Genomic DNA, 27439 nt, shown 5'->3' on the forward strand with positions numbered 1-27439 from the left:
CCGCGGCACGGCATCGCCCTGGGGCAGGGCCTTCGCACTTGCCTCCTCCCTGCTCGGAAAAGCCCAAGAATTCCCGCCTCCCCGTGGAAGGCGGGAGAAGCACGGGAGGGCGGGCGGCCTCCTCGCTCCCCATCCCCGACGCCGGGGCAAAGCCGGCGTCTCGGCGGGCCACCCCGCACCCCGAGGATGGCCGCTCACGCCCCCTCCTCTGCCGGACCCAGGCCCCGGCTCTCTCGAGGGGCGGAGCATCCTTCCCTCCCCAACCTACAAGGCGCGGCGGAAAGACCGCGATCCTCTCCCTAGCAACACCCTCCCGCAGGGGGCCAGGGGGCGGCGGCATCCCCCCACCTACACACGCCTTCCCCCACCCCCACTGGGCGGAAGACCCGATGTCGCTCCCTTGTCTCAGGTGGCCAGAAGGCCTCCCTTTTCCTCAGCAGGGTGAGGGGCAACTGTCGCCAGCCGAGGTAGAGGCGGGGGTGGGGGGTAGGGACACTCCCCCCTCCCGCCGCCATCACCTCAGGGACGAGAACAAGTCCTTCTCCCAGCAGGGCGAGGGCTTCCCAACCCCTCAACGGGGCGGACGGGTATGCAGCCCCTTGGAGAAGCAACAGGCGCCCCCATCCCCCTCCCAAGCGCGGAGTGCCGACCCCCTCACCCCTCCCGCTCTTCACCTCCGGAAGCTGGGCCGAAGCCTGGGCGAGCACTGGGCCTCACTCCGCCCCCAGCGCCATTTTATCGCCCCCTCCCCGACCTCCCCCACCCCGAGGCAGCCCGGCCAGCGCCAGGGGGAGGGCAAGCAGGCAGTGATTGGCAGAAAACCGCCCCGCCTCTTGGAGGGTTGCGCCCCGCGCAGGCGCCGCAGCCCCGCCCTCCGCCCCGCCTGCCCCGCCTACTGGCTCCACCCCTTGGTCTCTCATCGACCCGCTCGACTCTCTGCTGCGCTTGACTGTTTCTCGGCCACTGCCAGGCGGAGAAGGGTCCAGGCCGACGAAGCCGAGCGACGAGCTCAGCTGATGCAACCTAACCGGACCCGCGTGACAGTTCCCGGCACGCGGCGGCGGCGGCGGCGACCGAGGAAGGGCGCGAGTGCCTCGCTGAACGCGGGAGACGGGGGCGACGGAGCCATGGGAGACTCTCCGAGCCCTGAAGAAAAGCTGCACCTTATCACCCGGAACCTGCAGGTCGGGCCTCAGGGTGGGAGATGCGCCGTTGGGGTCTGGGGGCCCGAGGTCCAGTGATCTAAGCCCCACTATCAGGTCCTAAATGTGTGGGGCCGGGGACTCCGCGCCAAGGCAGCTCAGAGAGTCTGCAGCCCTCATTGCCGGTCGGTCAGGCAGTCAGAAAGCCAAGCAGCAATTATGTGGGTACTACAGAAATCACAGTGGGCTCACTTTCTGTGTGCAGTTACCTGGTGTTGACCAGACTTTGAATCCAGGACTCCCACCCTACCCGCCCTGTTATGCGCCAGGCGCTGGGGATACTCAGGGCCCTGCCCTCCCAGAGCTTGTCTGGGAGGAATCAGATGTTAAAAATGACCCATAATCCAAGTACTTGATTACAGGTGAAGCTTGTTCTGGAAGGTACTACACGTGGAGCTTTGAAAGGAAATTAGGGGAGAGGGCTGGGGTAGTGTCAGGGAAGGTGGAGGAAGTGACCTCTAAACTGTGCCCTGAGGATGTGGGTCACCTCTTCACTCCCATATAGTCCTGCTGTTACCGGGAAGTGCCGAAGTTAACCAGAGGAAGAATGAGGGGAAAGCATTTCAGGTAGAAGGAACCCAGGTCAAGACCCCGTGGTTCAGAGAGAAGGCTAATTTGGCTGGAGTAGAGTGAGTAAAGTGTGAATCAGCCACTTAATAAATATTTATGTTGTTCATTCCTTTGCCTCTTGCAGGCCTCTGACTGTTGTCACATCAGGAAAACTTTCCTGCCCACTTTATTTAAATTACAAGTCCCCTGCCATCAGAACCGTCTCATTCCTTGCTCTGCCTTTTTTGTGGTGGTGTTTCTCCATAGAACCTATCACCATCTGACATACTATACATTTTACTAGTTTGTTTAGAAGGGGTAGGCAGGGACCAGATCATAAGGGCCTTGTCTAAAATTGGGGTGAGGGCTGGCCCTGGGCCTAGTGGTTAAGTTCAGCCTGCTCGGCTTCAGCGGCCTGGGTTTGGTTCCCGGGTGCAGACCTACACCACTCGTCTGGGGCCATGTTGTGACAGTGACCTACGTACAAAATAGAGGAAAATTGGCAACAGATGTTAGCTCAGGGCAAATCTTCCTCAGCAAAAAATTAAATAAGTAAATAAAATTAGAGTGAGCACTCTAAGAGCAGTGATACACTGGTTGAGCCACAGCTTGTTTTTTCCTCTTTTTTGAGATAAAATTCACATACCATAAAATACACCTATTTAAAATGTACAATTCACTGGGTTTTAGTACAGTCACAAAGTTGGCAACTATCACCGTTATCTAATTCCAGAACATTTTCATTGCCTCCCAGAAAACCTGTACCCATTAGGAATTCCTGCCCATTTCTCTCCTTCCCTGAGTCCTAGAAAAACACTAATCTACTTTCTGTCTCCACCTATTTGCCTATTCTGGACATTTCATATAAATAGAATCATATAATATGTGGCCTTTGTGTCTGACTTCTTTCAGTTAGCCTAATGTTTTCAAGGTTCATGCATACTGTTGCACCTATCAGAACTTTATTCCTTTTTATGGCTGAATAATATTCCATTATATGGATATACCATGTTTTGTTTATCCATTCATCAGTTGATGGACATTTGGGGTATTTCCATTCATAACTTGATCTTTTTTTTTTAAAGATTTTATTTTTCCTTTTTCTCCCCAAAGCCCCCTGGTACATAGTTGTGTATTTTCAGTTGTGGGTCCTTCTAGTTGTGGCATGTGGGATGCCGCCTCAGCATGGCCTGATGAACCATGCCATGTCCGCACCCAGGATTTGAACAAGTGAAACCCTGGGCCACCGAAACAGAGTGCACGAACCCAACCACTCGGCCACAGGGTCAGCCTCCATAACTTGATCTTAACCAGAGATTCTTGCATGCTTCCCCTTAGCCAGATCCTTTGTTTTCTAGCCTCTCTTCATAAAAATAGTGCTGACAGAGGCAAAGGATACACAAAGCTAGGGGTGTTGACTCACTCAGATTTTAAAGGGTAAGTGAGATGACTTTTCCTTGGGTGGTGAGAACCCTCCAAGTGTCCAAATAGTCAGGGGCTTGGAGAATGCAGAATCAACCTCCAAATGGCTTGGAACATAGGATTTTAACAAGTCCTGCTAATAGTTGATTCAAACCAGCAAAACAATTTTTATCTATCATGGCTTTCAACAGCCTCCCTAACCATCACTTGAAGAAACACTGAAATCTTTTTTATCAGCAGTATACTGGCATGTTAGAATTTTTCCAGTATTGTCTTAGGGCAAAAGGAAATCATTAAAGAATTTGAACAGTGAATGAGTTGATCAGATTTTGGGTTTTAAGATCTCTGTGGCTGCTTTTTAGAACTTAGAGAGAGCAAGAGTTGATATGGGAGACCTTTTAGGAGGCTAATACAGTAGTCCTGGTGTGATCTGATGGTGGCCTGGACTAGGGTGGTGGCATAGAGACAGAAGTAGGAGGATTTAAGAGCTATTTCAAAGTAACTGATGCAACTTGGTGAATGATAGTACCGTTTACTAACCTAGAGATGAAACCATAAGTGGAAAAAGATGCTTGGGGAGTGAGGCAGGAAGGGGAGAGTATGAGTTTAATTTGAACATGTTGAGTTTGAATTAACTGGGCTGGTAACAAGTAGATGGTTCTATATATATGGGTGTGAAGAGGAGATTTGGGAGTTACTAGCTCATGAGTAGTAACGGAAGCAAGGGGATCAGTTAGGGAGAATGTAGAGTAAGAAGAAGAGAGATAGTGGCTGACCCTGTGGCCTAGTGGTTAAGTTTGCCATGCTCCACTTCAGTGGCCTGGGTTCAGTTCCCAGGTGCAGACCTACAACACTCATTGGAGGCCATGCTGTGGTGGCAACCCACATACAAAGTAGAGGAAGATTGGCACAGATGTTAACTCAGGGCAAATCTTCCTCAGCAAAAGAAGAAGAAGAAGAGGAGACATAGGGCACCAAGGATTGCTAATATTTAATGATTAGGAAGACGAAGAGCAGCTGCAAAGCAGTCTGAGACCCAGCAGCCAGAGAAGTAGGAGAAAAACTAAGAGGATAAAATAGAGGAGACCAAAAGAGGAGAGAGTTTCGGGAGGGAGTGAGGCCTAAAAAATATTCGTTGAATTTAGCAACATGGACGCCATCTGTGATCTTAGCAAGAGCATTTTCGGTAGTGTGATGCTGTATGAATTCAAACTGGAATGGAAGATGAGGAATGGAGACTAGAAGTAGAGGCAACTATTTCCAGAAGTTGGCTGTAAAAGGAAGGAGCGTGAGTTAGAGGTATTTGAAGGGGAAGGTATGGTTAAGGACGTGCCCCCTTCCCCTAACATCAGTGTCATTTCACTGGAATGGTATTAGCAACTGCACCAGCTTCGGTTGGCTCTCACTCAGCGCTGAGAGCATAGCTGGACCTCCCTGCTGACCCTGAGCCTGGACCCCAGTGACACATGCCTTTGTTTTCCTTGTCACAGGGTAAAGGATGAGCAAGGTGGGGCACCAGCATTAAACCAGCTCTTCTGCTTCCACAACAGGAGGTTCTGGGGGAACAGAAGCTGAAGGAGATACTGAAGGAGCGCGAATTGAAAGTTTACTGGGGAACGGCAACCACAGGCAAGCCCCATGTGGCTTACTTCGTGCCCATGTCTAAGATTGCGGACTTCCTGAAAGCAGGATGTGAGGTAAGAACGAATGTTATAAACCAAGCACTTGCCTTTGGGGAATGGCCAAAAGAGAGACTTACCAAGGGCAGGGCAGGGAGGGGGTTTGCTGGTACTTGGACAGATTCACATTTTGGTGGCCCCTTATCTCCTATGTCCAGGTAACAATTCTGTTCGCCGACCTTCACGCGTACCTGGATAACATGAAAGCCCCATGGGAACTTCTAGAACTTCGAGCCAGCTACTATGAGAATGTGATCAAGGCAATGCTGGAGAGCATTGGTGTGCCCTTGGAGAAGCTCAAGTTCGTCAAAGGCACTGATTACCAGCTCAGCAAGTAAGTGCTTGATCATCCACCCTCCTCATGGCTCTGGTGCTTCTAGCTGATTACAGGCTTGTGAGTCCAGCACTCTTTAAATTTGGATTAGAAGCTGTTTGGCTCTACCTGTTTAGAACCATTTTAAAATGTATACCTTTTGTCCTTTTAATTCATCCATCAAAACTGTACTAACTAGTAAATGCCTAGGAACTGTCCTGTTTGCTGGAGATACAAAGGTAACCATAAGAAAGTCCTTGGCCTTGCAGAGCTCACAGCATATGGGAGAGTGATGATGAACAATTCAGCCTCCCTTTCCCCTTCCAGCCTCTGCAAATAATGATAAAAGAAATGTGAAAGAAAACATTTCACTTCTTTCTCACCTCCCCAACAATTTGTATTGCTTCTTATCTTTGTCAATTTTTTTCATATTTATAATGTTAGCATACATATGATTTTGTGTCCTCATTTTTAAACTTACAGTTTCCTAAGAAACTCCCCCATGCTACCTCAGAGTCTCCACGTTTTTTTATTTTTAAAACCTCTCAGGGACCGGCCCAGTGGCACAGCGGTTAAATGTACATGTTCTGCTTCAGCGGCCCGGGGTTCTCTGGTTCGGATCCCGGGTGCGGACATGGCACTGCTTGGCACGCCATGCTGTGGTAGGCGTCCCACATATAAAGTAGAGGAAGATGGGCACGAATGTTAGCTCAGGGCCAGTCTTCCTCAGCAAAAAGAGGAAGATTGGTAGCAGTTAGCTCAGGGCTAATCTTCCTCAAAAAAAAAAACACCTCTCAAATAAACCATGTATCACTCTACTAGTCACTTTTGCATTTAAACCCTTACAATGCCTTTTTAAGGTAAGCATTGTTTTATCCCCTTTCACAGATAAGGAAATAGATTCAGGTTGTTTCCCAAGTTCGTACAGCCAGTGAGTAGAAGAGCCAGGATGTGAATCCAGATCTCTTGCTTACAAGTCAATTTCTCTTTTTACTGCATCTAACATAATTTTCTTTACCATTCCCCACTGTTGCATAGAAACATGTAAAGCATATCAACATCCTTATGTAAGCATCCTTCTATGAATCTACAGGCGTGGTAAAGTGCCTGAGATTTCATTCATTTTTACATTTATTCTGCATATATTCATGGAGCACTTATTATGTGGTAAGCACTGTGCTAGGTGCAGAGTATGCAAAAGTAAATTAAAATAAAAGTCCTTGTCCTAAGGGGCTTATATTCCAGTGAGGGAATACAGAGGTAAAACAAATAAACAGGTTATATATATAGTGTGTCAGATGTGATAGGTGCCACAAAGTAGGCAGGCAGGGGGAGAGAAAGTTCTCAGGGGAATGGAGAATTTCTGTTTAAATCGAGTGGTTAGAGAAGACCTCTATGATGTGATAACATTAGCCAGAGACCTGAAGAAGGTGAGAGAGTGAGTCATGCAAATATTTATTGAGTTCTTACTGTATGCCAGACACTGTTCTAGGTATTGAGATTATAACAGTGAATAAGGCAGGCAAGGTTTTTATTCTCCTAGAATTGAACAAAATTTGGGGTATGGGAAGATGGGATAAATAAAACTATCTTGCTTCAAAGTCACTTTGATCTTTTTCTGTATACAAAAGCGACTTCAAAGGAAGATGGCTTTGTAAGTACATGTATTGATGCACTCCCTATGTTCCATACACAGCAATGATGCATAAAAATATAAAAATTAAAAACCAGAGGACATAGCCAGGTTCAGAAATAAGCTAAACATCTCTGTGGTAACAGAAACAATTGAAATGCAGATTGGTAAGTTGGGCTGAAGTTACAGGTCTGCTGTGTTCCGGTCTAGAAGCAGTCAGTGAGAACAAACCAGGCTTACTGCTTAAAGTCAGAGGATAAAGTAGAGCTTTTCCCCTTTTCTCATTCCCACCTCTACCCCTCAAGTAGAGCCCAGGAGTGGAGGCACTATTGGCCACCCCCCTGGGTCTTTAGGGACTTTTATCTAGCTTCAGGGCTACAGAGAGTGGAGTGTGTGCATGCCAAGAATTGAACCAAGCTGCCTACCACTTATGAGTGTTATATGCCTGATATTACCAAAAAGACATAAGCTGTAAAATGCCAGGGAATTATATCCACTAAGAAAAGGAAATTATAAAACAGAAACAGGCAGAAATGAAACATAAATATATAGAAATAAAAAGAATCATTTGGAAATCTTGAAAATGTAAAAGTCAGTCGTTAAAGTAAAAGCAATGAAACAAAAAACCCACAAATTCACCGTCAGTAGAGAAGATCAACTCTAGACTGAACACAGCTGAAGAGAAAATTAGAGATTTGAAAGGTAATACCAAGAAATTCACCCAAAATGCAGCCCAGAGAGATGGGCAAAAAAACTTTAACAGTGTTTGAGATGTGGATAAGGACTTTTGTTTCCAGCAGTCTGGCAGGCTAGGTACTCTGACCCACCCTTCTGCTTAAAACTACTAAAAATGCTGGATAAAATATTGTTTCAGCAGCCGGCCCCATGGCCGAGTGGTTAAGTTCACGCGCTCTGCTTCGGCAGCCCAGGGTTTTGCCAGTTCAGATCCTGGGCGCGGACATGGCACCGCTCATCAACTCATGCTGAGGCGGTGTCCCACATGCCACAACTAGAGGACCCACAACTAAAAATACACAATTATGTACCAGGGGGCTTTGGGAGAAAAAGGAAAAAAAAAAAGAGTTTAAGAAAAAAAATTTAGAAAAAAGAATACTCAGTGGCCAGAAACCAAGTGAAAGTGAGAATACAGAGAGATACTGTATTTCAGTTAATCTAAGATGTCTTTAAAAATAGTGCTAATTAATCTATAACATGCCATTGTTTAAAAGACTCATCTAGATTTCAGAGATGTTAAACAGTAAAAAAAAAAAAAAGCATCTTAGAATCTATAAAATATAGATTTTATGAAATACTGAATATAGTGTTCATAGAACACTGAAGACTTCTTGTACCTTGAGGGAGCTCATTGAATTGCATGCACTTGAACTTTGGTTTTCGTGGCCTCACACAGCATCATGGGAAAAAAAGAGAGAGAAAAAGATAAGAAAACTAGAGTACTAGGCCAGGAGGTCAAATATTTGAATAATAAGTATTCCAGAAAAGAGAATAAAGAGTCAGAGGGAAGGAAATCATCATTGGAACAATTTAAGAATAAAATAATTTAAGGAAATAATTAAAGGACATGAATTTCCAGATTGAAAGGGCCTGTCCAGTACCTAGCACAATGGATGAAAACAAACCCACACTAAAGCACATTATCTTGAAATTTCAGAACACGGGGGCCAAAAACAAGTATTCTACAAATTTCCAAAGGGACAAAAGAAGACACATACAAAATGTCAGGAATCAGAACAGCTTTGCATTTCTCAAAAGGAGCACCGAAAACCAAGTGATGAAGCAAAGCCTTTAAAATTCTGAAGGAAAAGAATTCCCAACCTCAAAATCTATACCCACCCAACCTATACCATTCAAGTGTAGCAGTAAGATATCTGAAAATATTTATCTGAAAGGAAATATTTTCATGTTTTTGTTGGTCATTTATGTTTCCTCTTCTGTCAAGTGTCTATACAAGTGTTTGGGCCCATTTTCCTACTTTTTTTTTTTTAGGAGTTCTTTATGTATTCTGGATACCAAATCCTTTGTCATTTATATATCATGGGATCAAAAATTAACCACTGGAACGGAACAGAGAGTTCAGAAATAGATCCTCACAAATATGGAAACTTGATATATGACAGAGCTGGCATTGCAGATCAGAGAGAAAAATGAACTTTTTAAGAAAAAATGGTGCAGACAATTGGTTATCCATATGGGGAGAAAAATTATCCCTCTATTCCAAGTGGATTAAAGATTTCACTGTAAAGGCCAAACTATAAGACATTTCAAAGACAGTATATAAGACTCTCTTATGGGGAAAAAAAAGGGGGCAGGCTGGCCCTGTGACCAAGTGGTTAAGTTTGCATGCTCTGCTCTGGTGGCCCAGGGTTTTGCCAGTTTGGATCCTGGGCGCGGACATGGTACCGCTCATCAGGCCATGTTGAGGCGGTGTCCCACATGCCACAACTGGAAGGACCCACAACTAAAAAGATATACAACTATATACTGGGGGGATTTGGGGAGAAAAAGAAAAAAAAAGAAAGACTCTCTTATGATCTCAGGTCAGGGAAAATTAAACAAGACACACCAAAAGCACAAATCACAGGAAAAGATTGATGAATCCAACTTCATTAAAATAAGACCTTCAGTATGTCAAAAGTGAAAAGATAAGCCACCAACTGGGAGAAGATAGTATTTGTAACACTTATAACAAGCGAAAGATTACTATCCATTATATGTCAAAAACAACAGAATCAACTGTCAAAAAATGAGTCAATCCAGTAGAAAAAACTTAAATAGGCATTTTACAGAAGAAACTGAGTGACCAATACGAATATGGAAAGATGCTTAACCTCCTTGGTTGTTATTCAAAGAAATATAGATTAAAAGTGCAGTGAGAAACCATTCATGCTTGCCAAATTGGCAAAATATAAAATAATGACAGTATTAGGTAATAAAATTGATAGAAGAAACTTTGGAAAATAGTTTAGCATTATCCACTAGTGTTCAGGATACAAATCCCTTATGATCCAGAAATTCTACTGCTTGGCACATATAAGGGAACTTGCACACATACAACAGGATACACATACAAGAATATTTACAACACATTGTTTAGAGACACAAACATAGTATAAAACTGGAAAGAAGTACAAAACTTCAGGATGGTGGTTACTCTGGAGGAGGAGAAAGCAGGACGGGATCATGGAGGGACGCACAGAAGCTTCAGAAATAATTAGGTCTTTTTTCTTAAACTGAGTGACGGGTTGTTCTTAGTGCCGTGGAGTGGATTCCAACTTCTAGTGACCCTGTGTACAGCAGAGCGAAACCCTGCCTGGTGTTTTTGCGCCATCCTCTCACCTCTGGCACTGTATTAAACAATTAATAGTGCTGTATCAGACAATGCTCCACCAGTATTCATAGGGTTTTCATGGCCAATTTTTTCAGAAGTGGGTGGTCAGGTCCTTCTTCCTAGTCGGTTTTAGTCTGGAAGCTCTGCTGAAACCTGTCAACCATGGGTGACCCTGTTGGTATTTGAAATACCAGTGGCATAGCTTTCAGTGTCACAGCAACACGCAGCCACTACAGTAAGACACTCGACAGACGGGTGTTGTGGTTCCCTGACCAGGAAGTGAGCCTGGGCTGAGGTGGTGAAAGCACCGAATCTTAACCACTAGACCCCCAGAGTTAGTGGTGGGTCAATATTGAAAGAACAATATTCTTAATATTGTTCATTATTGTTTACATGTATTTAAGTTAAAAAAAAATAAAAGATATGGAAGGTAGATTGAGAAAGTCTGATGTCTATTTAATAAGCATTCCAGAAGAAGAGAATGGAGGGGAATGGCAGAGAAGCCCTATTTCAAGAGATAAGTGAAGAAAAAGATTAATTAAAGCCATCTATAAAAAGGAAAAACATAAAAATGAAGTCGTGTTTTAAAGGAGTGGATGGACCGCTCACGTTTTAGAAGCTACCAGGCAGTGTTCTCTTTGAAGGACTTAAGATGGGGAGAGTGAATTAATACGCTTTAGGATTAAACTGAGGCCTGGGCCCATTCTCACAGCTGCCCCTCTTGTTTCCTCTTCAGAGAGTACACGCTAGATGTGTACAGACTCTCCTCCCTGGTCACACAGCACGATGCTAAGAAGGCTGGCGCCGAGGTGGTAAAGCAGGTAGAGCACCCGTTGCTGAGTGGTCTGCTGTACCCCGGACTGCAGGTACTTAGGAGGGACGGAGTTGCCCGACGACCTTTCCGCTGCTTCTAACTGCTGCTCACACACCTCTCTCAGCCCCAGTTAAACCGACGTGACATGTGTCCTTTGACGTGTGTCCTTTGACCGTGCTGTAGGCCTGCCTTCCTGGGTTCCTCCTCCGCCCCGCCCCCACCTTCCTGGCCCCCGCTTTGACTTCTTCACTGTAAGTCCTCCCCCACCTGTCTTTCTTTTAAAAGACTGCTCCTCTCACCCACCTTCTTTATGTTAGTCATGAGCTGTTAATTGAAGAAAGTGAATTTCAGAGTGATAGGTGAAAATAAATTTTAGGCATGATCTTATTTTCCATTAAACAAAACAAACACATCATATTTTGTGTATGTGCATATTTGTATGAGCAAGGAGAAAGATCGGAAAATTCAAACCAAGCTATTAATACTGATTACAAGCTCAGGAAGGTAACATGAAAATGTAGACAGACTTAACTTTTTCTCTGTGTGTTTCTGTAATGTTTGATGTAAGAAAATCAGGTCATCCCTTCGTCATCGCCAAGTGATCTTTCCAGAGGTTAAACTCAGAGACATTCTGGATCTGCACTGCCCACTATGGTAGCCTCTAGTCATAATCCACATAATATGTGGCTATTAGCTATTAAAAGTAATTAAAATTGAAATTTTTAGTTCTTCAGCTACATTGGCTATATTTCAAGCGCTCACAAGCCACATGTGGCTAGTGGCTAACCTATTGGACAGCATGGATAGAGAACATATTCATCGTCACAGAAAGTTCTATTGGACAGTGCTGTTCTAGATTCTTCCTGCTTGCTTGCCTTTCTCTTCCTCTCCTTCTTCCTCTTCCCCCATCCCATCAAACACTAAGTTTTATCAGTTCTACTTCTTCAAAATCTCTTGAATTCATTCCTGCTCTGCATCCCCACTGACTTGGTTCATTGTTATTTCTCACCTGGACTCTCACAGCAGCCTTCTAGCTATTTTCTTTGTCTTCAGCCTGCAGGCGTCCACTCCATGCTCTGCCCTCTTGCTGGTGTGATCTTTCTGTAGAGCAGGTCAAGTTTCTCCCCTTCTTAGAAGCGTTCACTGGCCAGGATGATGCTAGGTACCCTAACGTGACATTCAGGGTCCTAACCTACTTTTCTAACGTCTTCACTAACCACTTCCCATATCCCTTGAAGTTTGTGGTTTTGCAAGCTGCGTTGCTCATAACTTCCCTGAACACTTCACACCTCTGTGCTTTCTCACATTCCATTTCCTCTGCACAGTGAAAAACATCTGTATATGCAAAACCAAGCTCAGACCACAGTCTGATTCTAGGAAGCCTTCACTGCCACCTGTCTGACCAGTTGGAGAGAATCATTTCTTTCCTTGTGTTAGCGTTGTTTCGTAAATAAACATCTAGGTTAGCCCTTTGCACACTGTATTGAAGTGATCTGTTTACATGTCTCTCTCCTCAACTGGGTAATTGGCTTCTTGAAGGCAGAGTCTGGGTCCAGTTTATCGCTACATCCACAGGGCTGGCTCTAGGCCTGGCATGTAGTAAGCAACCGTGACTCTTCATTTACTAGTTCAGTCTTGCTTTTTTCTTCTGAGCTCTCACGGCAGTTACTTCTTATGGCACTTATTTGACGTTTATCACAGGCTGCCTTATCTGTCACAGTGGGTAACTTTGACGTGACTGTGGCTGTCTTCTCCTTCCTCCCTCCCTTCCTCACTGGATTGTGAGCTTCTGGAGGGCAGGGACTCTGCTTACTTTTTACCCCAGGACATCCACGTGGAGTACTGTTCACTGCAGGCACTCAGCAAGTGTTTATGCAGCTCTCGAGGCCAACAGGAAGGCTGAATGCTGCTTATTTGCTTCCCAGCCCTACCTTCTGAAAAATCGAGTGATTTTCAAGTGTCTGATTTCTCATACCCATACAGAAGAAACAGAGTCGCAGCTTATACTTATGCGTTTCTTTCTACAGGCCTTGGATGAAGAGTATTTGAAAGCAGATGCCCAGTTTGGAGGCGTTGATCAGAGAAAGATCTTCACCTTTGCAGAGAAGGTCAGTGTCCTCCTTCCTATCTCTTTTCTTTTGAGCCTCAGAGGTATGCAATTAAAGTTCATTGAATATGTCGCTCCCACTAGTCATAACCATATTGTATGGCAGGTGTTGTTCTCCTTGTTTGGCAGATGAGAAAACTGAGGGTAGAGAGAGTAAGGACGTTGTCCAGTATCACACAGTTAGTGATTGAGCAGAAATTAGCACCCAGATCTGTCTGGCTCAGAAGCCCCTGCTCCTGCTGCGGTCACCAGGATGCTGCCCCTAGACTGTAGGATTTGCTTCTTTCCTAATAGCTCAGTTTCCAGGGAAAGGCACTACCAGTCAGAGTTACTGTTCCTTCCCAGAGTGTTTGGTCTATATTACTCTGGATCTTACATAAACCACTCACCTCTGAGATGAGGTTTAACAGGGTTTAAAGGAGGAACTCAGCACAAACGCATAATACTTCTTTTCTGGGAAAGAACTTGAGTAAGTTGAAAGGGACTGTTGAGAAGTGGTTGGTATTTTTGAAAGCTTCTCAAAACCTCACATTGGTAGGGGTGTGGAGAAAACAGTGCTAGTGGAAATGTGTCTTCCTGCAAGGTGATTTGACATCTCTAAAATGTCTCTATCCTTTGCCCTAATAATTTTATAAATTCGTCCCAAGGAGATAATTTTAAAAATGCAACTTGAGTTATGTATAAAAGTGTTTTATCACATTATCAATTTACAGCAAAAATCCAGAAATAAACTTACATCCAGCGTAAGTTTACAATCCAGGGATTGGTTAATACATTATGATAAATCCTCACAATGGCATATTATATAACTTTTTTTTTTAAGATTGGCACCTGAGCTAACATCTGTTGCCATTCTTTTTTCTCTTTTTTTCTTCTTTCTTTCTCCCCAAAGCCACCCAGTACATAGTTGTGTATTCCAGCTGTGGGTCCTTCTAGTTGTGCTAAGTGGGACGCCGCCCCAGCGTGGCCTGATGAGCGGTGCCAGGTCCACGCCTAGGATCCCAGCTGGCAAAACCCTAGACCACCAAAGCGGAGCGCGGGAATCCAACCACTCTGCCATGGGGCCGGCCCCTATTATATAATATTTTTAAATGGTTTTTGGATATATTTGATGAACGTGGAAATGTTTACAATGTAAAGTTTTTGATTAACCCAGTATTTCTTATTATTCCGTGTTTATCTCCTGTGTTAACTTCTTAGTTGAACCTTCTCTCATTATTCCAGGAGAGATATGACCCATAGCTTGTTTTTGTGTGACTCAGAAGCTGTAAGAATAGTTTTTATATTTTTAAAGGGCTATAAAAAAAACGAAGAAGAGTAGGCAATAAAGACCATGTCGGGCCCACAAGGCCTAAAATATTTATCTGGCCCTTTACAGAAGAGTTTTGCCCACCCCTGCCCTAGAGAATACATGTATCTTTGTAATTTATTACAATTTGTTAGATATCTTTACCACTTCCCAACAATACAAGAACTTAGAACAATTTTACTCTATTTAACACCTTCCTGCCTTTTGTGCTATTGTTGTCATATATTTTACTTTGACATATATTTTAAATCCCAAAGACTTTATTATATTGTTTTTTAAACAGTCAATTTTTGTGTATGTTTACCCATACTCACCCTTTCTGATATTCTTGATTCCTTCCTGCGCTTCTGTGTCTCTGTGCTTCCATCTGGGATCATTTTCCTAAAGTCCCCTCACTTAGAATTGTATACTTGTAGTCCAAGTCTCTTGGTAATGAGTTCTTGAGCTTTCTTTTGTCTGAAAACATCTTTCTTTTGCTTTCACTGAGTGTAAAATTCTAGGTTTGTAGTTATTTTTCTTTTAGCACTTTAAAGAGTTGCCCTGTTACCTCTGGCTTCCATAATTTCCATTGAAAAGTCACCTGTAAGTATTATTGTTTCTCCCTTGCAGATAATGTATCTTTCCTCCGGCTGCTTTTAAAGTTTTCTCTGTCTCTGATTTTCAGTAGTTGGACTGTGATGTTTTTAGCTATAGTTTTCTTTGTGTTTATCCTGCTTGGATTTTGCTGAGCTTTTTGAGTCCGTGGGTTGAGGTTTTCATCAAATTTGGAATATTGTCTCCTGTTATTTCCTTAAATATTGCTTCTGTCGTGTTCTCTGTCTCCTCTCCTAGGACTCTAATTTTATAAAGGTTTGACATCTTGATCATGTCTCACATGTGTGTCATATCCTCTTCTGTTGTTTTCCTGTCTTGTGCCCTCTGTGCTTTAGTTTGCATATTATCTACTGACTTTTCTTCAAGTTCATTAATCCTGTCTTCTGATAAATCCACCCAACATTGTACTGTGCCATTTTAGAACTTCCATTTGATTCTTTTTCATAGATTCCAATTCTCTTTTGCAGTTCTCTTTTATCCATTTTGTCCATCTTTTTCTCGTTCCCGTTAACACACCAATTATATTTATTTTGACATCCTGATTTGCTTATTCCCATATCTGGATTGTTTCTGGGTCTCTTGGCTATCAGTCACTTTTTTCTGCTTCCCATTTCTAGTACTTTTTCATTGTATCGCAGACACTGTAGACATGTTGTAGAGGCTCTGGATTATGTTTATAGACTGCTGTGTTTTCCGTAGGCTGTTAGGTTACTCACTTATCACCTTGATCCTGTCAGGGTTGGTTTTAGGCTTTGTTAGACCAGATCTCTTTCAGTTTCGCCCTTACTCCTATGACGTGGCCCTTATTCTTAGGATGTGGCCTTTCTAGGGTCTCAAACTGAAATCTCAGGATGTTCACAAGGCCCTCTCTGCTTTGATTGGACCTAAACTTCAACCTCTGTCTCCCCACCACTGTGCAGCCTCTGAAGTCTCTGCTCTGGTCTCCAGCCTCCTGGAGCCTGTTCTCTGCTGGGCTTCCTGATGTTTCTCTGTATGCATGCATAGCTGTGAGTCAATCAAGCAATCAATGGAGACTTTTGCCTTAGAGTTTTGGAGGGGGCTCCCTTCTCTCCAGAAACCTTCCCAAATCCTAGCCTCCTGGCAGTCCCGACGTCCAATCTCTGTCTTCTCTGCTTAGTCAGACTGCTATTCTCTGCTTAGTCTCTTTTTCTCAGCATTTGTTCTGAAAACAACACCCTTAAGGAGAAAGCCAGGGTGAGTGTGGTGTTACCTTTGTTTGCCTTCTCTCAAGATTTGTAGCCCTACACCAGTTGCTGTCCAGTGTCTGCAGATGGTTATTTTATGTATTTCCAGCTTTTATAGTTTTTTATGTTGGGAGGGTAAGTCCAATAGCCTCACAATGTAATACTAATAGAAAAACAGTAGGGAAAAAAACCTTTGTTTATATTGTGATCATCCTTGAAAAGTTATATATTCAGTAGAAAAAAGATTGGAAGGAATGTATCAAACAATTAAGTGCGTAGCCAAGTGAGATGAGATTGGGGCACCGAGGAGGAATATACTAATGTCTGCTTTTGTGTTTCTTTCTAACCCCTCAGTACCTGCCTGCACTTGGCTACTCAAAACGGGTCCACCTGATGAATCCTATGGTTCCAGGATTAACTGGTAGCAAAATGAGCTCTTCAGAAGAGGTAAGTCCCAACTCTGTCTTGAGTTTAGAAATCTTCTGCAAGAGACAGAGATTGAGCACTCAAAAGAACAGTGACCTGGCTAACTAGAATTCTCAAATATTTGAATTATTAGGAATCTTAAGTTATCTAATTAATCCCAGTGGTTCTTGAGTATTGAAGGGCTCAGGAAGCAGTCCTGATGGGATCCAATCATATTTTTAACAGTTTTACTGCTACTAATAAAAAGCACAAGCAAAAGTAATTTCTTCATTTATAGAACTGTGATAAAATTCAGCCTTATTAATGAGAAGCCTTATTAATGAGAAATTACATTTCCTCAATTAGCATCTTGAATCTTAGGGTGATGTTTGATATAACTAATCTGATAAACACGATATCTTTTACTATTCAAAAGTCCTTCTTAGGGAAAGTACACTTTTGTTCTGGTCACTAAGGGCCTCGAATAGAGGAATTGGTAGAACCCAAAGATGTGAAAAGTTGAGTTCTGGGTTACCAAATATGGCTGATCTTCAGAATTACATAGGGAATTAAAAAGAAATTTTTAAAAAGTTGATTAGACCCTGTTCTTAGAGATTCAGATAAAGTGGTTCTCGGGAACAACTCAGGAATCTGTATTTTCTTTCAAATCCTACTAGGTGATTCTGATTGAAATCACGTTTGGGCACTCATCTAGTTCTTTAAATCTGACTTCTTGATCTTTGATCAGAGACTGGTAAATATATGCGTGGAAACTGTTGTTGTTATTTTTAAAGGAATATATTCATTCCTTTTTCTCCCACGTTGAAATGCTCCATATGTCAGTTGTTTCACTATATCTTGTCCCTGGAAATCGGTGCTAGCAGCAGTTCCCAAACATGGCTGCATCGGAGTCACTTGGAGAGCTTTTTTTTTTTTTGAAGATTAGCCCTGAGCTAACTGCTGCCAATCCTCCTCTTTTTGCTTAGGAAGACTGGCCCTGAGCTAACATCCATGCCCATCTTCCTCTACTTCATACGTGGGACGCCTACCACAGCATGGTATGCCAACTGGTGCCATGTCCGCACCCGGGATCCAAACCATCGAACCCCGGGCCACCAAAGCAGAACGTGCGCACTTAACTGCTGTGCCACTGGGCTGGCCCCTGGAGAGCTTTTTAAAATACAAATGCCTAGCCCAATCCCAAGAAATTTTGATTCATTAGGTTTGGGTGGAGCCCAGTAATTTGTATTTTTTTTTTTAAAGATTTTATTTTTTTTCCCTTTTTCTCCCCAAAGCCCCCTGGTACATAGTTGTATATTCTTCGTTGTGGGTCCTTCTAGTTGTGGCATGTGGGACGCTGCCTCAGCGTGGTTTGATGAGCAGTGCCATGTCCACGCCCAGGATTCGAACCAACGAAACACTGGGCCGCCTGCAGCGGAGCACGCGAACTTAACCACTCGGCCACGGGGCCAGCCCCAGTAATTTGTATTTTTAAAAGCACTCCAGGTGATTCATATACAGTCATATGTAGACTAGAATTTGGTAACCACTGAACATAGATGAGCATGTGCTCTCTCACTCCAAATAAGAAACAAAGCCCAGTGCTCTAGAAAGGAAAAATGGCTCCAGATAATGTATAATACTCGGTGTTGGTGATTGCTGTGAAACAAGTATCCTCGCACTTCGCTGATGGTGATGGTGATTAGTATACCCCTTTCAGAAAACAGTTTTGGGCCTAACAGTTTTTGGTAGCTGAAGGAAATAATCCTAGAGGAGGCGGAAAAAACCCTCTGCAAAGATGTTCATCATAGTTTCATACAATCATGTACCGCATTACAACATTTCGGTCAGTGACAGGCTGCATGTACGATGGTGGTCCCATTAGATTAGTACCATACAGCCTAGGTATGTAGTTGGCTATACCATCTAGGTTTGTCTAAGTATGCTCTATGATGTTCGCACAACGACACCATCACCTAACAAGCATTTCTCAGAGCATATCCCCGTCATTAAGTAAAACATGACTGTATATAATTTTGTAAAAATTAGAACATATCTAACAGTTTAGAAATTATTGAATAAATTATGTTGTTACTAATAATTGGGAATATAATACAGCATAAAAATTATAGGTGAAGACTAGGTAGCCACTCAGAAATACTTATGATAAGTCTTAAGTGAAAAAACAGGACATTTATTCTCTAACTATAAATTTGTAGTAATTCCATATCCTGTAGGCAAGGCCAGGGAAGAACACAGAAAAATTAAAATAGTTTTATTTGTTGAGTGGCAATATTATGAGTGGTCCTTCACTCTGATTAATTCTGCTTTTGTTAAAGTTGTTTAATGTTTAAATCTTTGTTTAAAAAAATTAAATTCCACAGCTTAGTTGAGCATATTCTCATTTTCAACCACTAGAGGTCCTCTTCTCCTCATTGGCTTCTAGGATTCTAAGATTGATCTCCTTGATCGGAAGGAGGATGTGAAGAAAAAACTGAAGAAGGCCTTCTGCGAGCCAGGGAACGTGGAGAACAACGGGGTCCTGTCCTTCATCAAGCATGTCCTCTTTCCCCTCAAGTCTGGTAAGACGCCCCCTGTTTTCCTCTCCCAGGCCAGGCTGAAAGAGCAGAACTGGTGCTGTGGTCACACTTGTGATTGGTCGGAGATCTTCCTCTAGGGCCAGCTTCCCTGAGGCCCTGCTCTGCTTTCTCATATACTAATGCGTGATTGGAGTTGGGCTATCATTTAGTTGTCCGTGTGTTTGTTACCAGGTTAGGTTCTAAGTGGAGTGGCAGGGTGGGCAGAGGTGGTAGAGATGAGGGTTGGGGCAGGCCTGTTGAACTAGAGGAATACAAAAGAAATGTAAGACGTGATTCTTCCCCTTAAGTTTGGATGCTCTCTGGGTATATGACATTGCCACTCATCCAATTTAAAAAACAATACAATCCCATATAATAAAGTTCAAAATATATGGCAGAAACTACAAACAACCATACATTTGGAGTAGGAATGCTGACTCTTCATTATCAATGAGTTTGTTGGTGTGGATCCTTTTTCTTATAGAGTTTGTGATCCTTCGAGATGAGAAATGGGGTGGAAACAAAACCTACACAGCTTACTCGGACCTGGAAAAGGACTTTGCTGATGAGGTAATACCAGAGGAGGAGCAATCCCCACTGAACTCACTCTCACAAACCTCTCTGTCTTGCCTCAGCCAGGTTTCTAGTTGTGTGCCTCAGCGCTCTGTTTTGATGCTGTGCAGGGCTTGATGCTCTTAATGGCTTAGATGAGGATTCGACTGGTTCACAAATTAGGTGGGCAAATGGCACAAAGCCAATATATTGATGTCCTAATCACTCTCCAACAGACTTAACCTGGAATGAAGGACCAACCCTAGCAAGATGAAGCATTTCAGGAACAGGTGAAAATCCAGGTTCCAAAAGAGACACAACTATAAAAGGACAGAATAGAGGATACTATTCATTTCAACAAACAGTTTACCAGAAGACTTACTAGGTGCCTACGTGTTAGGCACTGTGGTAAAGGCTGGCATTACAAAGAGGATTAAATCCTCATGAAGCTCATAGTCCAGTAAGGGGTGTAGACATGTAAACAGATAGCATTCACTGTGCTGCTGTACAATGAAGACACATACATGGTCCAGAAATAAAATAGGAGGAAGGGATAAAATGGCTCTCTGGGCAAGCTTTGTGGAGGGGACAAGATCCAAACAGTTTCACTTGAGGATTAGGAGCTCATGAGGAAATCTGTGAGGGAATAAATAGTGCAAAGACATGGTAAGATGCAACAGCGTGGTATATAAAGAATCACAAGTAGTTTGGCCCGATCAGAGTCTAAAAGGTGAGATGGAGCATTGTGGGAGAGAGAGGCAGGGCCAGGTCATCAAAGGAAGACGTAATAATAGTGTATATGGGCAATAAAATGGGGGGTTTTGATTGACTGAATTTGAATTGAATCGGCAAAGTGACAGGACTGTCAGAAATGTTAATGAAGTCTTGGCCTAAGTCATCAGAAATGTAGAGTCTGGAAGCAGGGAGTTGAGAGTCCATTCAGTGCTCCATTGTTCTGAGTACGTTGGGGGTTGTGCATTCAGTCCTGGACTTCAATTTTTTTTTTTTTTTAAGATTTTTTATTTATTTTTTTCCTTTTTCTCCCCAAAGCCCCTCTGGTACATAGTTGTATATTCTTCGTTGTGGGTCCTTCTAGTTGTGGTATCTGGGACGCTGCCTCAGCGTGGTTTGATGAGCAATGCCATGTCCGCGCCCAGGATTCGAACCAAAGAAACACTGGGCCGCCTGCAGCGGAGCGTGCGAACTTAACCACTCGGCCACGGGGCCAGCCCCTGGACTTCAATTTTATAAGGTTTATTTGACAACCTGTGGTGTGTAGGTGGGGAGAGAAAGGATGCTATGATAGGGAACAGACTCAAAACCATGTCACAAAAGCATAGTTGAAAGAACTGGGGATGTTTAGCTGAGAAGCAAGAATGTGTTCAATCATCCTCAAATACTCTCATGGGAGAGGGGTTAGGTTTCTTCTTATGGCACCAGAGGGCTAAACCGGGACTGCAGACTGTTGACAGGGAGCACAGGAAGGCATGTTTAAGTTCATCATCAGAAAGAACTTTCTAATGAGCTCAATTGTGTGAGGAAGGACAGGGCTGCCTCACTTGACCTTGGGTTCCTGATCACTAAGGTGTTCAGGCAGAGGCCAGAGGATCCCTGAAGGCAATGTCATATGAGGGTTTGAGCATCAAATAGAGGAAAAGACTTGGAGACCTCTGAGATTTGAGGGACCTTAAGGCCCATTTTTTGGATGTTTCACAGCTGTTCCTCTGAAACCCTTCTAACTACAGTCTGAGGCAGGCCACAGAACCCACACTCCACTCCTCAGCCCCATCAGTAGTCCTTTGTGGGAATAGTGAGAAGCAGTAGAAGAAACCCTGCTGATAAAAGAGCCTGGAGCACGTTATCCAAGAGTACTTTCTGTGTGGTGGACGTGCTCTGTCTGCACTAACACAGCCGCCACTGGCCACAGGTGGCTGTTGGACCTTAGAATGTGACCTCAGTGCAACTGAGTAACTGAGTTTTAATTTACATTTAAATACCCACATGAGGCTAGTGGCTACCACACCGGACAGGTCTAAAGCTTTTCTATTGTGAAAAATTAAACATTCCCAAGGAAATGAAGAAATAACATCAAAAACAAAAATGTAGACATTGTATTACAGTTATTCATACCTCAGGGATACCCCCTCAGAATATCTCAAAGATCCTTTCAGGCCAGATTTGGGATATACAAGCGCTGGTCATAGGACACAGGAAGAAAAACTGAATTACTGACTCCTCCCTTGTACTAGCGCTGCTCTCACCATTTTCACCACGTTATGTAATTTAATCCGCATTCTGACTCTGAGATACAGGTATTATTATCTTCATTTTTTAAGTGAAGAATCCAAAACTTAGCAAGGTTAAGTGCCTAGGAACTCCAGCCCCGGCCTGGTGGACTCCGGAGCCCTTGTTGGTGCTCGCTCAGCAGCCCCCAGGCCTTCGTTAATCCTTGCTCAGTGTTGCCTAGGTGAAGGTTTCTCTGCCTGTAAATGACACCTGGTTTATGCCACTACTCTAAGCATAAATGGAAGGACTAGGAGAATTTGACTAATAAAAACATTCCCCCTCTAAAAACCCTCAAGTTAGTGTGGAATTCAGGGTCAAAAGACCTGGCTCTGGGACAAGTTAGATAACCTTTCTGAACCTATTTCCCCTTCTCTGCTCTACCAGCTTCACGAGGTTGTGCTGAGGATCAAATCAGACTTGGCTGGGAAAACACCCTGCGTCCCGTACGGACATTATTCTTACTACATTCAGGTGTGCTGTGCCCGCTCGAGTGTCCCATCTCACCAGGCCTTGTACACTTTTGCAGGTTGTACACCCGGGAGACCTAAAGAATTCTGTTGAAGTCTCCCTCAACAAGTTGCTGGATCCCATCCGGGAGAAGTTTAATACCCCTGCACTGAAGAAACTGGCCAGCACTGCCTACCCAGATCCCTCGAAGCAGAGTAAGGCCACCTGGGGAGTGGAAGGGCCAGGTAGGGGGGTGACATCATCGGGATAGAGAGCCTGTCATTGGGCCTCAGAGAAAGGTCTGTCTTAAATTGAGGGCCCCAGAAGTCAGGGGGTCTGAATGTCAAGAACATCATACCCCACTGACTCCTGGAAAGGAACTTGAGTCATGTTGGTTTGGGTTTGGTTGATACTATGAGGTGATGATATCCTCACCACTGCTGGAGATGCTGGGGTGAGACACGTCCTTGGATCCTTTCAGTCTTGTTCACTAAATCCACCTCTTCAATTAAGGACACCAATTGGGTTAGACCATGAGGGGGGTGACACAGTGGCTTCTTAGGGAAGCTTATCTGTAGATTCACTCAGTTCCCTTCCATGTGCTTCTGACTGGCTCTTAGTTGGCCATCCACTTATCCGTGATGCTGAGATATTAACATTGACAGTTTTGTGTGACTCTCCCAGAAAGACTCAATAACTATATGTGGAATACATAAATGGAAACACCCAAGGGGGCAAAGCTACTACTGCCCCTCCCCTCCAGCCTAATAGCTGAGGGAGAGAATAGATGAGTATCTGGCATGCCACTTCTCAAAGGTTGCCAACCTGTTTTAAACAAGATGTAACTCAGTGGGTAGATTCTGGGGATTCTGCACTAAATCCTGCTAGTGTCCTCATTTGGTAGGAGCAGTAATTGACCCGTCATGGGGAAGGATGAGAGTTTTGACCCCTTGGGGTTTTTCTCATCCCCAGAGCCAACTGCCAAAGGCCCTGCCAAGAATTCAGAACCAGAGGAGGTCATCCCATCCCGGCTGGATATCCGTGTGGGGAAAGTCATTAGTGTGGACAAGGTACTCGTTTTTCACCACATCCCAGAGAGGCAGATAGGGGTCAGGTTTGTCTGTTTCCATCTGGAGGAAACCTGGCCTCTGATGGGAAGTAACATCCCTGAGGTCATAGTGTAAGTCAGAACCCAGGTGTCTAATTCCAGGCGTCAGGCTTTTCCCTTTGCTGCCTGGGACCTTATGCAACCAAACGCAGCCAGGAACTCAGAGTGGGGGGCGGATGTTAGTCAGAGGGAACTTGTTTATCTATTAAATCTGGTATGATGGACTCACCTGGTCTCTACCAGCTTGTCTGGACTAGCTTCAGGCCTTATCATGGATCGGCCACTTCGTTTCCCGGTATTCCCCCTCAACCCCGACCTCCAGAAAATGGTGAAGGGAGAAGGACTTCCTTTTTCCCACAGACAGGAGGTTATGCGACCCATAGCCTAGGACCATTGTTGTGGGCTTTTTCTTCTCCCAACACTGGTTTGCTTTTCACTACATAGACCCAACCATCAAAACTACTCTGAGATAACTGCTGACGCTCTTTCAGATGGTGAGGCCAGCAGTTGGCCTCCCACCTTCCAGTCTACCTAGAACTGTTCTGTAGCATGTGGCCATAATGGCAGCCACCCAGACAGTCAGGCCATTTAATCTCTGTTAGAGATTCCTTCCATGTCTTACATAAGTAATTAGGCTCATTTTACTCAAATCCTGCCTCTTGGTTGAGAGTAGAAGGTACCTTCAAGAACCATTCTCCTGTCTGCTGTCTGGGACCTGGAAAGAGAGTTCACTCTAGAAGGTTCCTCAGGGGCCTCTGAAGGGAGTGGATGCCCCTTTCTGGAGTCAGGGTTCACCAGGCCCCTGATCTAGTCCATTAATACTCTCCGGGACTGCCATCTCTTGCTGGCAGCATCCAGATGCAGACAGCCTGTATGTGGAGAAGATTGACGTGGGGGAAGCTGAGCCACGGACTGTGGTGAGCGGCCTGGTGCAATTTGTGCCCAAGGAGGAGCTGCAGGACCGACTCGTCGTGGTGCTCTGCAACCTGAAACCCCAGAAGATGAGAGGAGTTGAGTCTCAAGGCATGCTACTGTGTGCTTCTCTGTGAGTGAGGACTCAGGGTGGGGCATAGGACTGGGGAAGGCCAAGAGGAGCGGGGAATTGGCCCACATGATGGCCTTCCACATGCTAGGTGGAAGCCCTGATAACACTTTCCAAAAGATGATGCATGAATTATTTCTTGTACAGTACTGTGAATGAAGTACTCGACCTAAAGTTAGTCTTATTAAAACAGAAATTGAAGGTTCAAAGCAGTGTGTACATACCCGTCTCACTACTAGTAAGAGGTGGAGCTAGGATTCAAACCCAGTGCTGATTGGCTGTTAAGGCCTTGCCCTCTCTGTTATGTCATACTTCCTCCCCTAAAAGCCCAGATTTGAGTCTCTCTCCTGATAGAGAATTTCACTTTAACCCAGGTTAACCCAACCCTGGTGATATCGAGATGCAGTATAGCAGTGAGGACCGCCCTGGGGCTCTGGCACTGAGAATGCCCTGAATCCCAGGAGGGCCCCTATGTAAAGGCCCTGATGCTTTGGCCTCCACGACAGCTGGAGGCAAGCAATAGCCTCACTCTTTCCTTGTCCTGTGTGTTTTTCCAGAGAAGGAGTGAGCCGCAAGGTTGAGCCTCTGGACCCTCCTGCAGGCTCTGCTCCTGGTGAGCGAGTGTTTGTGAAGGGCTTTGAGAAGGGCCAGCCTGATGAAGAGCTCAAGCCCAAGAAGAAAGTCTTTGAGAAGTTGCAGGTAAGAAGCTGTGGGTGTTCCCCTCTTACCTGGGCCACCTGGGCTGTGTTCTGGTCTGCTCTGTTACTGAATCCACAGCTGGGCCTTCCTGCATCTAAGCCCCTCTCTTCCTTCTTCATTCTAGACCCTTCTGAACGAGGTGGCTGAGGAGCATGAGGGCCCTCACATGCACTGAGCACTGACAGACTATTTGAGGCATTCCTCACTTAATCTTCAGTCCATGAGAGGAGATTACCCCCATTCTACCTGGCAGGCCAAAGCCACTCAGGTCACCAGAAGTAATGGAGCCAGGATCAAAACCCTCCCTGGGTCCCTCCTGCCCACGATCCCTGAATTCATTCATTTAACAAATATTGAGTCCCCCAGGCTACATCAATGAGTGGGGCAGCAAAAATTCACTCTCCTCGTGGAACTCACACCACATGTGACTTTTCCTAGTTAACACCTCATGGCCTCAGTCAGACAGTGTTTCTGGAGGGCACGTAGACTGCTTTCTGCCTTTCTCTGTCCTCCTGCATGGGACACATGGCTTTGTCCACTCCCTCCTTTCCTGGCACTCCAGGCTGGGTATTTGAATCACTTATTTTTTTCTGGCTATAAAAAAAAATTTTCATTGTAGAAATATAGGGAAATATATAAAATTATATATATATTTATATAAAACATAGGGGGAAAGGAAGAAAATAAAATATTCATAGTCCTGCCACCCAGAGATACTGAAAAATATCATTTAGCGATTGTTCCTTTCTGGGTTTTTTCCATTGCAGTTTGTCTTACTGTGGTGTTTATTCTGCTTTTTTATTTAACTTTATGCATGAAAAACTTCCCCATCTTCTTAAATATTGAAGGGGGAATCTTATTATGTATAGTATTGTCATGATTATCATAATTTAACCAAAACCTTATTAGACATTGAGGTTGTTCTGGGTTTCTCACTGTTAGAATGCTATAATGGATGCACTTATTCATGATTATTTTCTTAAACTAAATCCCTAAAATGAACTTACCTGAGTCAAAAGATAGGAACATGAAAGCTTTTGACAAACTGCCCTCTTAGAGAAGTTGAGTCAGTTCACGCTAGTAGTACAGAGAGTCTGTTTTCTTGCAGTCACACCACCATCACTATAATCACCTTTTTTGTTTGTGTTGTCCAGGCTGACTTTAAAATTTCTGAGGAGTGCATCGCACAGTGGAAGCAAACCAACCTCATGACCAAGCTGGGGTCCATCTCCTGTAAATCGCTGAGAGGGGGGAACATTAGCTAGCCAACCCAGCATGGTCCTCCCTTCTCCCATCGTCCTGAGTCATCTGCTGTCTCCTCAACTTGCTCGTCCATCACCCGTTTCCCCGTTTCCCAGGACACTGAAGCAGGAAGTTTGGGACTTTATTAGGTGCAGAACTTGGTAAGGGGCAGCTAGCTCACTCTTCCCAGAATCTAGGGTCATCCTGCCTGGCTGCAGTGGGAGGCTGACCTCCCAGGTAGTAATGGGGGCAGGGCAGCAGCAGGGAGGCCAGCTCTGCCTTCCTCTCTTGGCAGCTGACTTGAGAAATCTGGTTTCAATATAACTCAAAAAAAGTTTATACCACAATCCTTCTAATTGGAAAAATATTGGTTCCCAGGTTTTCCTAGAGTTATACCAGCAGCTGTGCCTCTGGCTGGGATCTGGTGCCTGAAGTGGGCTAATTACAGCTTCTCCCCAAACAGGAAATTGTGGGATTTGAGAAGGGAAAACAGAGAACCCAGTGGTCTACCAAGTGGTTGGCCGGTTTCCCCAATGCCTGCCAACCCCGAGGCTTGGCACTGGGGGGCAGGGCCTGCCCCAGGGCTCCTGGAATTTCCCTTGATCCTGCTGGGTTGGGACACTCCCTAAACCAGCTGTGTGGTGTTAACATCAGCAGTAGGGTGGATGGCACAGCCTGGTTCTTTCTTCAGAGGGGGTGGGGTACTTCTCCATAAGGCATCTCATTCAGAATCACTAACCATCACTGTCATGAATTCAAATAAAATGTCTGAACAAGGGTGTCTGGATAGGGCCTGTGTGAGTGAGCTGGACCATCTGAGGAAAGAGGAACACGAGTGTGAAGCAGCTGCTGGGCCCCTCACCCAGCCTGGGGCTGCTTGTATCTTGGACTTTTGACCCTGTA

General features: G+C 44.5%; 2 protein-coding genes across 7 annotated transcripts in view; one reads left to right on the plus strand and one right to left on the minus strand.

Moving 5' to 3' along the window:
• S100PBP (S100P binding protein) overlaps positions 1-12121 on the minus strand; it is a 41452-nt gene extending 29331 nt beyond the window's left edge. For 3 of the 6 annotated variants that reach the window (XM_070610375.1, XM_070610374.1, XM_070610371.1), the window contains exon 1: positions 675-897. The gene's annotated coding sequence lies outside the window, so the exon portion shown is untranslated. Of the gene's footprint in view, positions 1-518; positions 649-674; positions 922-11970 lie in introns of those variants that run through there. The other 3 variants (XM_008521852.2, XM_070610373.1, XM_070610372.1) reach the window with 3 other exon arrangements.
• YARS1 (tyrosyl-tRNA synthetase 1) lies at positions 1-27315 on the plus strand. The gene is made up of 13 exons (XM_008521851.2): positions 1-1184; positions 4724-4870; positions 5011-5186; positions 10884-11013; positions 12989-13069; positions 16531-16623; positions 19028-19163; positions 19645-19730; positions 22525-22660; positions 23418-23515; positions 24405-24598; positions 25153-25294; positions 26449-27315. Exons 1-13 carry the CDS (start codon positions 390-392, stop codon positions 26557-26559), a joined length of 2325 nt encoding a protein of 774 aa, XP_008520073.2. The 5' UTR covers positions 1-389; the 3' UTR covers positions 26560-27315.
• Positions 27316-27439: the final 124 nt, after the last annotated feature.

Source organism: Equus przewalskii, chromosome 2, assembly GCF_037783145.1.
Source record: "Equus przewalskii isolate Varuska chromosome 2, EquPr2, whole genome shotgun sequence".
In the NCBI taxonomy this organism is placed as follows: domain Eukaryota; kingdom Metazoa; phylum Chordata; class Mammalia; order Perissodactyla; family Equidae; genus Equus; species Equus przewalskii.